This window comes from Platalea leucorodia (assembly GCF_965183815.1).
Source record: "Platalea leucorodia genome assembly, chromosome: 14".
Taxonomy (NCBI): domain Eukaryota; kingdom Metazoa; phylum Chordata; class Aves; order Pelecaniformes; family Threskiornithidae; genus Platalea; species Platalea leucorodia.
Genome location: NC_138836.1, coordinates 1,667,510 through 1,680,503, shown reverse-complemented (window position 1 = coordinate 1,680,503; position 12,994 = coordinate 1,667,510). Strand labels below are relative to the sequence as shown.

The 12,994-nt window shown below is 47.0% G+C and overlaps 1 protein-coding gene across 8 annotated transcripts in view; it reads left to right on the top strand.

The window, feature by feature from the left end:
* UNK (unk zinc finger) overlaps positions 1–12,753 on the top strand; it is a 45,467-nt gene extending 32,714 nt beyond the window's left edge. For 3 of the 8 annotated variants that reach the window (XM_082326800.1, XM_082326804.1, XM_082326801.1), the window contains 7 exons: positions 354–422; positions 1,098–1,272; positions 2,420–2,521; positions 4,015–4,203; positions 7,151–7,332; positions 7,882–8,139; positions 8,547–9,956. In XM_082326800.1, coding sequence (XP_082182926.1) covers positions 354–422; positions 1,098–1,272; positions 2,420–2,521; positions 4,015–4,203; positions 7,151–7,332; positions 7,882–8,139; positions 8,547–8,702 — 1,131 coding nt within the window. In that variant the 3' untranslated portion in view covers positions 8,703–9,956. Of the gene's footprint in view, positions 1–353; positions 423–1,097; positions 1,273–2,419; positions 2,522–4,014; positions 4,204–7,150; positions 7,333–7,495; positions 7,780–7,846; positions 8,140–8,546 lie in introns of those variants that run through there. The other 5 variants (XR_014229728.1, XR_014229729.1, XR_014229730.1 and 2 more) reach the window with 5 other exon arrangements.
* Positions 12,754–12,994: the final 241 nt, after the last annotated feature.

The window sequence follows — 12,994 nt, the reverse complement described above, 5'->3', positions numbered from 1 at the left end:
CTGGTAGGACTGATGAGTGAGTTATAGCAAGACAAAATAATTCATTTTTGGTCTTGGTTCTTAAGATGGCCTTTGTGCTAGCAGAGGACTTATAGCCGCATTGAAGGCAGGTGTAATTGTGACGAGTCTTTGCATAACTCTAGGGGTGATGTCTTGTTATACAGAAAGCAAATTACTTGGAGCGTTTTCAGTTGGCTGTGCTTTCCCACTCTCTGAATTCTCTAGTGCCCAGAGCAGGCTGTAAGAGAGGAGGGGACTGTGTTTCTCATGGCCTCTCCAAAGCCAGCAGTCAGCCATTTTTAATTTTGCTGCTAATCCCTCTGCTTATCTTTTGTTCTCTTTCTTTACTGCAGCAAGCAAAAATGAAGTCCCACTCACTGGAGCACAGGAGCCAGGAGCAACCTTTGTTACAGCCCAAACAGGTACGGTACTGCTAGCAGGGCTCTCAGCCTGGCTCAGTGCTCGCACCACCGTAGACAGGGACACGAGAAATCTCTGTGGGTCCGGACAGCTCTGCAGGGAGTCGCAGGCAGTCCAGCCACCACTAGGGATGCTCAGCTTGAGGGATTACTTTTATGAAGATGGGATGATTTGCCCGAGGGGTTAGTTGTGAATGGCTAGACCTGCGTGAATTCAGGATAGATTCATAGGCCTGGACCGTGCTGGAGAGAGTCTCCAAATTACAGAAAATGGAGCTGGAATGGATCTCTGGAGTCATCTAAGTTCAAGGATTCGGCAAAGAGAATTTAGTACCAGGCTTTAAGTAGTGTGCTGAACTAGGTCTGAGTGAGTGAGTGTGCGACCCATCCCTATGATTGCATGCAACCTGTGGGTCACAGGAGTTAATTCTGGGGCAGCCTGAAGGGTGTTTGTAACACGGGGGCGAGGGGGAGAGTGGAGAACAGTCGGCAGAAATTAAAGAAAAGCTGTTAATCTCTCCCCCAGCCCAGTAGTAGCACCAGCCATCTGTCAGGTTGGAAGCAGGCAGGAACAGGTTCGCTGCTGCTCTTTGGCTCATTCCTGCATGTTTCTGAGGGGATGCTTCTATAAAGATGTTTTATTTCCTACCTCTTTCCCTTTTAAAACTCTCGTTTCAGGACATACTGGGTATTCTCCCAGTGGGGAGCCCGCTGACATCCAGCATCTCCTCTAGCATCACCTCCAGTCTGGCTGCGACACCACCAAGCCCTGCCGGCACCAGCAGCATACCAGGCATGAATGCCAATGCCCTTCCTTTCTACCCAACCAGTGACACCGTTGAGTCTGTCATAGGTAACTTCACCTTTTTTACTTATGCTAATAGGGCTTCCTCAGCCGTGGATCACCAGGTATGAGACTTGGAATAGCCATGGGTGTTCCAGTGAACTCCAGGTTTTCATCTCTGTCAGTGTTGGCAGATTCCTGAGGCTGTAAGCTTTTTCTGTGACTGTGACACATCTGATGTTTTCTGCAGGTCATTACAGATGAAATTCACCCACGGGACCAACAGAAGGCCTCTGGGCCACTTAATTCAGAATGTCAGATGGTGTAAAGGGCCTTAGTTCTAGGTTTGTCAAAGTGACAAAGAGGTCTTGGAGTAGGCAGGAAATCAGAGGGGCATTTTCCACAGTTACAACCCCGTACCTTCTAAATGACAATTTTATAGCAAGGGCTACCACCAGGCAGATTGGAAGGACTGGCCCTTCGTAGAGTGTGGGACAGCGGCTGTAAGAAAAAGGAGAACAGGAGAGTCCAGAGAGTAGAATCACTCCTTTTAGATAGGTGCAGGCTTTTGGTCACCTGGTTGTGGGTTTTTTGGGTATTTTTTTGGTTTTTTTTTAATCTAACGTTTCTGAGGTGATCTCACTAATTTGTTAAAACTAATAATAGAAATGAGTGGGCATGTGTGGGATGGAATTATATTGATCATGATTAGTGATGAGGCATGTTCAAATAGATACAACATTTGCAGGCGTTCATAAGCTTTCTTTATTTTACCCCATCTTTGAACCTCAGAGATGATTTTCAAGTGTTCCCATCTACTTGAGTGGCTCTTCAGCAAAGCAGGGACAAAGCACAAGCCAGACCCAGACATGTCATAAGCCAGTGTTATTGCATATTATGGACAGACTTGAAAGAGCAGTTTGGGGAAGACTTATGGGAACTGCTGTTATTTCATCAGATTTTTGTTTTCATATAACATTTGGGAATACTTTGAGACAAAAAGAAATCAGATCAGGCAAAAGAACCTGAACTGAAAAGCTGCCCATGACACTTCTGCCAAACCGTTTAAGAACAGCGTTGCACAGGGCGGAGAGTAGGGCTGTGCAGGCTGACAAATAGAGAGCGAAGGCTCCTCTGCATGTAGGCTCTTTGGGCCATCCTATCTCTTGAAGTTGTTGGTCCTTTATAACATAATTGGTACCTCTGTGTCTGGCAGAGTCTGCCTTGGATGACCTGGACCTGAATGAATTCGGAGTGGCTGCCCTGGAGAAGACATTTGACAGCAGCACAGTGCCCCACACGAGTGGCATCATGATAGGTACATGAAAGCAACAGAGCTTTCTTTATCTTCTGCCAAGCAGTGTTGCCCAGTCACCTCAGTGGAGCCAGCCCAGCAAAGCTCTAAAACCAGTCCCAAAATAACATTGGTTAAAACAGCAATTATAACAAACTCTGGCAACCGCTGAGCATCTTTGAAGTGAAAGCTTGCCCTTGTTGACTAGCAGAGCTGAGTTCTTGCCGTTGGGCCCAGGTGTTCGGGATGTTTCTTGAGACTGAATGGGACTTGCTTGATTTTTTTTTTTTTTTTTTTAAGTGTGTAAGTAGACTCCAGAAGGCATCTGATACCTTTAAAAACAGGCCAAAGTGTAACGATTTGCATCTTAAGCAGAAAACTCTCCCTAGCAGTAACAGGAAACTCACTGACCTGGTAATGCTATCCATCTGTCACAGAGTGTCATCACGGTCTGCTGATTTGATTCCTGGAATGTCTGTCTCATTTTAATACGTGGAGGTAGGCTAAGGCCTCTTCTACCCGTCTCTAATGAGTGTCCAGGATAAAAACGAAATGTCTCAAAGCTTTTTGGAAGTGGTTGTAGTTTCTGGCTACCCTGCTGCGTAAGACAGGTTTTGAATGAGGGCTAACTTTGGTGGTCTGAAGGTCTCCAGGGGAACTACGCTGCCTGGAGCTGTATCGAGGTAGGAAGGGACCTGTGGAAGGAACCCTAAAGAATATCACTTCCACTTCCCTGCCAAAGATAAGGGCCTGGCTGGGGAGTTCACCGTGCACGTCTGCTGATAGCCCTGCTTCTGCCGCTACCCGTCGCGGTGGCTCAGATCCTCCACGCTGCTTTTCCCTCTGTTCACGTCAGGTCTGGCTGTTACCTGGTGATCTTCTAAGAAGGGAGATCAGGAGAGAGTGGGGAGCAGGGCTGAGATCTCCCTCAAGCTGTGTGCGGCAGACAGAATGGCCTCTTGTGTAAGGGAAGTGTGATGTCTTTGGAGGTTGGGCTTTGCTTTATTTGGGGTTTTTTTATCACTGATAGATCCAGGCACTCAAGTAGGTCTAAAATGACTAAAGCTAGTCGCTGATTTTTAGTGGTTAAGATTGTGACCTGACCCAGCATGACAGTCTTCTCACTCCGGGTGGTTTGGAAGTATTAAAGGCAGAGGCACATGTCTTAGAAATGAATTTTTCATGACAAAGCATTTCACCAGATACCAAATTCATCTTCTCTGGACTGATAGGGACTGAACTCTGCTCAAAAAAACCCTTTTGTTGCTTTGGCCGATGAAAGAGTAGTCCGCTGAACTCTGGAGGGTCTTAACCTACCTGGTTCATGGGACGGCATCTTCAGTGCTCTTCTTAAAGGCTGAGAGGGGAATGAAACGTGGTGAGGAGCGGAGGGAATCCCGAGGGGCTTAGGAAGGAGAGAGGGAAGCTAACGCCTTCTGCTCTGAACTCCTGCGCTGTGCTCTGGCCCATACTTCACGGTCATACATAGCCATCCTCTCTGTGTGTTCTTTGTCCAGGTGGGAGTTTGCTGCAAAGTTCTGCTCCTGTAAATATCCCCGGGTCCCTTGGAAGCTCTGCCTCCTTTCACTCTGCCTCTCCTTCTCCACCGGTCAGCCTCTCATCGCATTTCCTCCATCAGCCCCAGGGACACTTAAGCCAATCAGAAAACACGTTCCTGGGGACGTCAGCTTCTCATGGATCATTAGGTAAATGCACAGTGTGTGTGTCCCATGTACATGCCTGTCTGTGCCATGTAAGTATTTTCTTTTAAGTTAGCTTTAATTTTAATGTATTATTTCACTGCTGCCATTTGTATCTCTTCTTCCCATGAGAACAGCAACAGCACTAGAAGCTGCTTTATCAAAAATCAGCTAATACCTTATGAACAAGGGAGCAATTCCCTTTACTCCCCGTGTTTCTAGGCGGAGAAAAAGAGACGGATAGGTTAAGTGACTTGCTCTGATGATGCCTTTCAGGGAAAAGAGCTTTGCCTTTTCCTGACAACAATGCTGTGCTGAGGCTTTACATAAAACTCAGCTTTGCTTAGTTAAGGCGGGGGTTGCAGTTTGCCCTTGGGACTGCTTGTAGGTCAGATTGGCTTCTGGGAGCTCTAGAGCAGGCTTGGGTCATTGTACTTTTTTCTCCTGTTCGGCACTCCCCAAGCAGTTTTGCAGTGTGGATTTTGCAAGCAGCTACAGTGTTCCAGCTTTGTCCCCTCCGCTGCTTTTTTTTTTTTTCCTTTCCCCCTCTTGAGGATCTGTTTCCTGTATGAGGGACTGTGAAGGGATGAGAAATTGCTTTGGAGCTTCAGCTGTATCAGGCAGAGCTGGGAACGGAGGGGCCAAATCTATTTTATTATCAAGACACAGGGTTACCTTGAGAAATAAAACTGTTTGATGGGCTCAAGGCTGCAGTGACACCGGCTCTGCTGATTTCTGTTAGTAACAGTAAATATTAGTTCTCTCTATTGATACTAGACATAAATGCTTCTTCAAATTTGAGATACACTTTAATATTCAGCTTAGCCTAATAACATGGTTGCATGCTTTTGTAATCTATTTGTGCATGCACTTACCTGTGTAACTGCATCCCTTGTTTGCATAGGCCAAAACCATGCTTCCGTGCCTTGTGATTGCTGTTTGTTTGGCTTTAACAGCTTTTACAATTACTGTAACAAGAAAAGAGACATCAGAGGGAATCTCTGCTATTAATTAGTGTTGAGGCTGGCTGTTCATCCCAGTTTCAGTAAGAAAAAGAAAACTTGCTGATAAAGCCTGCTTTTAATCTCAGAAGAAACAAGTTAAGCAGTTATATTTGTATTGACTATGTAGTTACACACACAAAAAAAAAACAAAAAACAAAAAAACAAACCAAAACAAAGAAATGCAGGAAATTCACAAATGCATTTAAATACTTGATTTTTAAGAAAAAAGTTAGATATTTCCTGTAATCCAACAAAACCATTTTTGCTGAGGTTTTGATAAGAGATTTAAATAGTAACCTAGCAGTTGGGAATCTGGAATGTATCTATTCCATGTGACTTGCTGAATGCACCTAAGTTAGTGTGTAATGTGCGTAGTTATTACTTATTTGTATTGCAACTGAGTTAAAAATACCTAGGCCTGGGCTAGTTCCCACTGTGCTAGATGCAAAATGAGCAGAGAAGGCGTTCCTGAGCAGAGGGGCTTGCTACTTCAAATGTGAAATGGGAACAGCAGGTGGAGAGAGTAAAAAGAAACGACGAGAGAAGCTTGCTCAGCATTATGGCAGAATTTGTGGCTTGCCAGCATCCTGCTTAGTGCTAGGTTCCCTTTCAAGAAAACTGGAGCTTTAATAACAATATGTGAGTTGGGGTTCCATTAAAACTTCTTGCTCTCAGCCGAGCGTGCTTCAGAGCAGCTCAAATAGATCTGTGGTAAGTGGCTCGAGCCAGCGAGGACCCTTGTTGCTCTGCTAAGTGACTTGTTAATGCACCTCAGCCCTTAGTGAAGACAAGTTACTATTTTTCAGCTGTATTTTTGGTAACTGTTCGTGTCTTGGCTGGTACTAAATGGGAAGTAAGCGGTGCTGGGTTAGCCCTCAGTGAGAGGCCCTTGGCTCCAGGGCTCGCTTGCAGACACAGTCAGTTTGGCAGCTGTAAGATCAGAATTATCAAATGCAACTGGACTTAGGAGTGTCCACACCCAGTGCCGAGCACAAAATGACTCCTGCATCAAACCGGTGCGTGTCTGCGTGCACAAGAATCCACATCACTCAGTAACTCGGTCTCAATATGAGCTTCTCCTACTGGTTCTCCCAGGAGTGCAAAGTATGGATGTTTATTTTAAGTAAAAATATTTTTGTTATTAAAAGAGTACAAACCTTGGAGTCTGTGAAAAATAGCCAGTTTTGTTTACAACTGGTTTTCTACTGCTTTGTCTCCTAAGCCTTGAATTTATTCCTGAAAAGAGAAATTCTTTGAACAAGCTAAAAGAGGGAGGTGGTTAGTCAGTCTTCTCCGGTGCGGATCGCTAGCTTTACGCTAGAGCTCTGCAGGGGGTGAGGCTGAGGTGTATACTATCGCCTCCGCTTGTTTGTAAACAGGGTTTTCCAGTTAGTGCTGTTTCTTGCATATGCAAACAGTAACGACATTGGCGCGTTTTAGTCTCACTGTTTGGGAAGTGAGACTCCTTTTCTAAGCGCCAAGCTGAGGAGGCAAAACAAGAAGTTTGCGTAGGGTATAATGTGAGAGAAAGCACCACCTGGGTTGGCTCTGTGAACCAATCTGTTCACCAGCGCTGATGGCTGTGCTGCACAGAAGAGTGGGAGGGTAGTACACAGTTCAGAGGCTCTCGTCTGAGAGGGGGATTCAAGCTGGTAGGCAGCTCGGCTGTAAAATAGACGCTTCTAAAAACAGCCTGGTTCAAAAGTTGCCTCCACTCAGTTTCTTGGGTCCTCCCCGTGTCATTAAAGATGAGGCCTAATGGTGTGAAACTTCCCCTATAAAGTCCCTCTGTGATGGACTCCTGGGTCCTGGGGCTGAAAGTAATTCTTAAGATGATCTTCTCTTTCCTATGTACATATTTTTGAATCCTGGATTTCACAGGGGTAGGGAGGAAATGGGGAAATTGCCAGCACCTGTGACATAACCCTCTCTATTTCCCTGTGAAACAGGTTTAAATGGGATGAACAGCAGCATATGGGAACACTTTGCTTCGGGGAGTTTTTCGCCCAGTACCTCACCTGCATTTCTGTCAGGTCCAGGTGCTGCGGAGCTGGCACGGCTACGGCAAGAACTGGATGAGGCCAACGGCACAATAAAGCAGTGGGAAGAGTCTTGGAAACAAGCCAAACAGGTACTTGGGCAACTCCTGGGAAGAGGGATTAGGGAGTGTAAAGGAGCAGGAGGGTGTCAGCCCTTCAACAGGAGCTTTCCAGATGTTGAGGTGATGTGAAGAGCTGTAGGTTTTGCAAACAGATTCTCTTAAGCATTCTTATTCTTTCTTCTCCCTTGGAAAGGGGGACTGAATCCCTGTGCCTGATGTGTTCCCATGCTGGAAGTGCAAGGCCGGGTGTCATAACAGATGCACTGAAGGGCTTGACAGTCTCTCAGACCTGCCAATTGACTTAGGGCCGTGACAATTTGCCAGTATGCAAAGTTCATCCCCTTGATGGTGCGAGCCAAATCTGTAGAAGCACAGCCCAACCAGATGGGGTGTCTGGAATGAGCAGCGCTTTGAAGCGAAGCTCCAAGGATGTGTCAGAATTTGGGAAGAGGGCAGACTGGACAGAACACGCTCCTGGTGAGGAGTGTATGGAAATGGATATTTTTGCCTGGAATTCTCTTTTGGAGGCTGACCGAGTTTTCAGACTGCTTCTTTTACCCTCTTTGTCGAAACTTGTAGGCTTGTGATGCTTGGAAAAAGGAGGCAGAGGAAGCAAATGATCGCGCCAACACAGCTAACATGGAATGTGAACTGGCCCGGGAGCAGAGGGAAGCCTTGGAGCTGCAAGTGAAGAAACTGCAGGAGGAGCTGGAGAGGATCCACACAGGCCAGGACCCTCAGTTTCTGCGCTCCTTCTCTGACCTGGAAACGCTCTCGCTCTCTTCGCTTTACACCCTTCAGAAACAGCTGCGGGCAAACCTGGAGAAAGTCGATAAGGTGAGTGCCAGGGATTCGCAGGGCAGGGCCTTGCTCTCTCTGCTCCTACAGATCGCAGCTTTTTTCCCTTTTCTTTAATACAGCCAGAAATTGGCAGCCTATCAAAGCAATTCCATGTGGATGTAGCCAAAGTGAGTTTTAGCCAGCTCACAGGAAAATACCTACCTCTTCTTTGTACCTACAGTACAGAGTTTAAGTCAATCAAAGCTGCTCTGTTGATCCTAAAGGTCCTAAAAGACATCATGCTGCGCTGCTTTGCTTTTGCTTCAGAAGATGAATGGGCAGAGAGCTGCGAGTCCTTCCCCTGCTGCCTCCTTGCTGTTCCCCAGACTGCGCAGCACAGGCCGGGAGCCCTTTTGCTTGGTGACTTCGATGCTTACGTTTTGCCCTGTCCCTCTCTCTTGCAGGCGGTATTTCAGATGCAGTCAGTGAAATGCCTTAAGTGTCAGGAGGAGAACCGGGTGGTGTTACCGTGTCAACACGCAGTGCTGTGCGAAACGTGCGCCGAGGAGGGGGAGTGCCCCATCTGCCATCCCAACAGGCCCCACTCGCTCCAGTCGTGACCTTCCAAGGACACTTGTTCTAATCATATCGTATAGATCTTTTTAACTTTATACATACGTACATATATATGTATGTGTACATACATATATGTATGTATATATATATGTATATATGTGTGTGTATGTGCCTGTTTGTGTATGTATATATATGCACACACACACACATACACACATAAAACAAAAATTAGTTGCAGAGCACTTTTTAATATTTTACGTCCCGTATCTAAACTGCCCCTCACCCGTGCCCCACTAATTCTAACTCTTGAGGAACTTTGAGAGCTGTTTTTAATACAGATCAAAGGGCCATTTGCAAAGAGTCTGTGTTTCTCCTCTTTTCTATTTAGGTGATAACAAATTTTTGACTATTTCCAGAAGGATTTAGAGTGGGCAAGAGAGGCTTCCATGTGCTTTCCAGAGGAAGAGTTGAGATCACGGGGAGGATCGAGGTGGATTGAAATGACTTGGTCATGTCTTCGGTCTCCCTGCTCTTTCACTGACCCAGCTTGGTTAAAGCCGTCCTCCCTGATGGAAGCTCCGCTGGGTGCCTGCCTGGTGGGCCTCACGTTGCCGATCTCTGAATGTGCAGGAACTTTGTCTGTCATTTAATCAGCAAAGTTCGCTTTTTAAATTTTTTTTACACTCTTTGTATATTTGTATGAAAAGAAGAAAAGAGGGAAAAAAAAAATGTATTGGACCTAGAGCAAGCCAAGCCCCAAAATTCAGTGACTAGTGTTGATTGCTGATCCAGCTAACGTGTGAGCAGCCTTAGAAGTATTGCCCTTGTGTCAGCTAAAGCCCTTTCGGAAAGAAATATGGATGCAGAGGTTAGTCCTCGCCAGGCACCCCTTTGTCTGGTGGCTGTCTAGAGACTTTTTACTGCTTCAGACCAGATTAATTTTGGTTTAGCCCCAGGGACCTGATTCATAGTCACTGCTGGATGCGTGAAACGATTCCAGGTAGTCTGCGGACACTTTTGTTGTCCAGAGTCCGCGTTGCCCGTGTCGGCACCTCAAGGATGCTTTGTGCACTGCTGGGTCGAGAAGCCCTCGTGCTAGAGATCACGTATGCCCATGGTGACAGAGAAGTGCCACCAGCTTCGACCTGTCCAGGAGCTGAGCTTTCCTGTGACTTTCTTTACCGGTGCGTCCATTGGATTTTTACATCAGGTGGATTGCAGTAACCTGCTGGGATCTCAACCAAAAGGCCACTCGGTTGACTAAACCTTTTTATTTTGCACAGGGATGCTGCCTGTGCTACCCCTCCCTGACCTGGAAAAGCACTGGAACCTCCAGCAGCCCACTGTTGTAGGAAAACTGAATTTTTACCGGAGCCTCTCAGAAAGCTTCATATTTAATGCAAAGACATAATTAGGTTTGCTTCCATAATTCCACCTTTCCTTCACATGGAAGGGCTTAATATGCATTCCCAGATGATCTCTTAAGTGCAGCTCTGTGTAGTTCTTTTTTATGTTTTTCCCATTAACTTGTTTTGGGGTTTTTTGGTAAAAATGCTTTTTTTTCCATGTGTATTTTATTGTAACTAGCATCAGTTTTTTTAATTTTTTTTTTTTTATGGAGAGACACTGTTGAGTGACTATTGTGGCTATGTTGTTTGGTTATAGCCTTTGAATGTCTGTGCCATGGGGCAGCGCATCTGCCTTGGTCTGATCTTAAGGGAAGACCTTTTATTAAAATACGTGAACGTTTCTTTTTTAGGAAAAAAAAAAAAAAAAGAAAAAAGTGGGGGGAGGAGGAAAAAGCCCAATTAAGATAAAAATTTACTAAAAAGTTTTTGTAACTAACTTAAATCATAGGAAATAAACTCTCGAATCAGGTCTTTTAATATTTATAAGAACCAGAGCTGCTCGGCCCGGCTTGGCTATGGGTTTGTACCGCGGGGTCGCAGCGGGGCGGCCTCCGCTCTCCTGCCTCCCTCTGGGGCTGCCCCTTTGCAGAGCCCCGCGGCACCCGGCTGCGTGGCGGCATCCGCGTCCCGGAGGGGAGCTGGCTTTGTCCCTGCTCTCGGGCTGAAGCTGGGCCGCCGACGGCAGCTCCCCTCGGGGCTGGTGGCCCAAGGGGAGGAGATGTTTGCCCCCCGCTCCCCTGGGGGCGCGTTGCTCAGGCAGGGGGGTACAAGGACCATTCTAGGCCAGAGAAAGCACGTTTTTCCCTTTTGAGTAAAACAGTTTCTCTGTTTTAAAACTTATACTGAAGGACCAAAGAATTCAGAACTTCACCCATTTGTGGCCCTTAAAATTTAACTTTCCCTTGCCAGACTGCACTCCCGGCAGGACAGCCTGAAGGAATTAGCACTAGCCCCGTCCCTTGCCCCCGCGTCTCTCGGCACTCTCTTTGCACAAGCACATAGACTGTTTCTCGCTTTCCTCTGGTTCTTTAAGAAACACTTCCTAAATTTAGGTTTCTATGAATTTGTTTGCTGCTTTTAAGAAAAAAACAAAAAGGAATATCTGAAATGTGAATTATTTTCTTAAGCATCAGATGGAAAAGAGAACTTCATCTTTGCGTATTTTGTGAATATTTGGGGGGCTACTTCTGAGACAATTTCATAACTGCGTGAGGTGACAGCAGGGGCAAGGGCAGCATTTCTGCCCCGCTCCGGTTGTTCCTGCCCCAGGCGGGGAGGATGAACCCCAATCCCGGCACTGCGTTTCAGGCTTAAGAGTCTGCGGTCAGCTTCTGGCTGGTGTAACGAGAGCCTTGTTGAAATAAACCTGGTGCTAACGCGTACAGCCCCCGCCCTGTACTGTCAGGCTGCCCTCCGAAGCAGGAGCTCCGTCAGAGCTGAGGGGCTTTTTTTGCCCGAGTCGCGCTGCAGACCGCAGCTCTGGCCCGCGGGGCTTCTGGCTGAGCAGCGCAGCCGGGTCCTGCCTCTCGCGCGGGCTCCTTATGGGATAACGACATTTTCCTCCCCAAATTTTTGGGAGCTTTGGAAGTGCTGACCTCGGTGACGAATTGTGCAGGTCAGACGCTTCTGAGCCAAGCGCTGGGGGAAGGGAGTCTTAATTGTGTGGTGAAACCACAGCATCTTACAGGTCAATAAACTTTTACATTATTATGGAAAACCAATATAGGAGCAGATGGCTTAAGACAGCGCTATCCTGGGTAGATAGAGACCAAAAAGCAAGGCTAGAGCTGTAGGCAATAGCCAGGAGCTGAAGAATTTCGGCATCGCTTTGGGCTAACAGGACCACTCGTAGCTCATCTCCGGCCTCAGGAACCGCAGCTGCGTGCCAGCAGTGGCCCAGGCGGGGCTGGGGGAAGCCCAACGTTTTCCTTCAGCAGCCCCCCGAAGGGGAGTCGCTGCGGCCGCTCCCCTGCCGAGGGGTTTTACACTTGCCCTACATCTCTGAAGCTGAACCTGAGCCACGCGCAAGGCTTGTGCAGCCGAGGCGGCGAAGAGACGCCCGTAACGCTGAACGGACTCGGTAATTCGCTGCTGTTCCACCAGCCTCCGAACCTCCCCTCTTTCTCCTTTCCCCCATCCGAGAAGGAAGAATATTACCAGTGTTTTCCTCCAGAATTACAATAATCCTTGGAGTGATGGCCAACAGCAAAATAGATGTTACTGATGTAAAACCTAGTATTTTAAAGGTGAAGTATTCCTGCAAACTAGTGACTGCATCGGAGAGATTTCTGGGGCTTTCCCACTCCGTAGCTTCCAATGTTAAAACAAAATAAATACAGTATACGTTTAAAAATACTACTACTACTACAACACACTGCAGTATTTCTGGTGGCGATTCTTGCCCGGGCCCTTCCCCGCCTTCCCCCGGAGGAAGGGCGCCGGGCAGAGGCGCCCCACGTCCTTGTAGAAGTTGGCAGAATGGTGATCGGTGGTGTGTAAAACGTGTTGTTGATTCCATGTATAGAACTGTGATTTCAGCTGTCGTTCTCTCGTACTCTGTAAATATGTGTTTTGGCTGTCGGAAACCTGGTTTAGACTCTTTTCTTGGCAGAGTGACTTTGCATGTGGGGCTGGAAAGAACTCAATCTGTGTCAGAGTTTCCAAGGGCAGGATGGATTTTTTTTTTTAGAGGACAATAAATTTTTATTTTTTTGCTAAGAAAAAAAAAAAAAAAAAAACTATAATAAAGCAGTGTGTGCATGTGTGTGCGCATGGCCGGGGTGTATGTGCAGCCCTGCTCCGGGCCTGGGGAGGCGGGGAGAGGTCGGTGCGGGGAAGGCCTTAAAATAACAGATTGAATTCATCGCCGTGGCTGGTTTTGCCTTCTCCCCTTCACACAACCCAGAATAATTTCTTCCCGCGCTCCC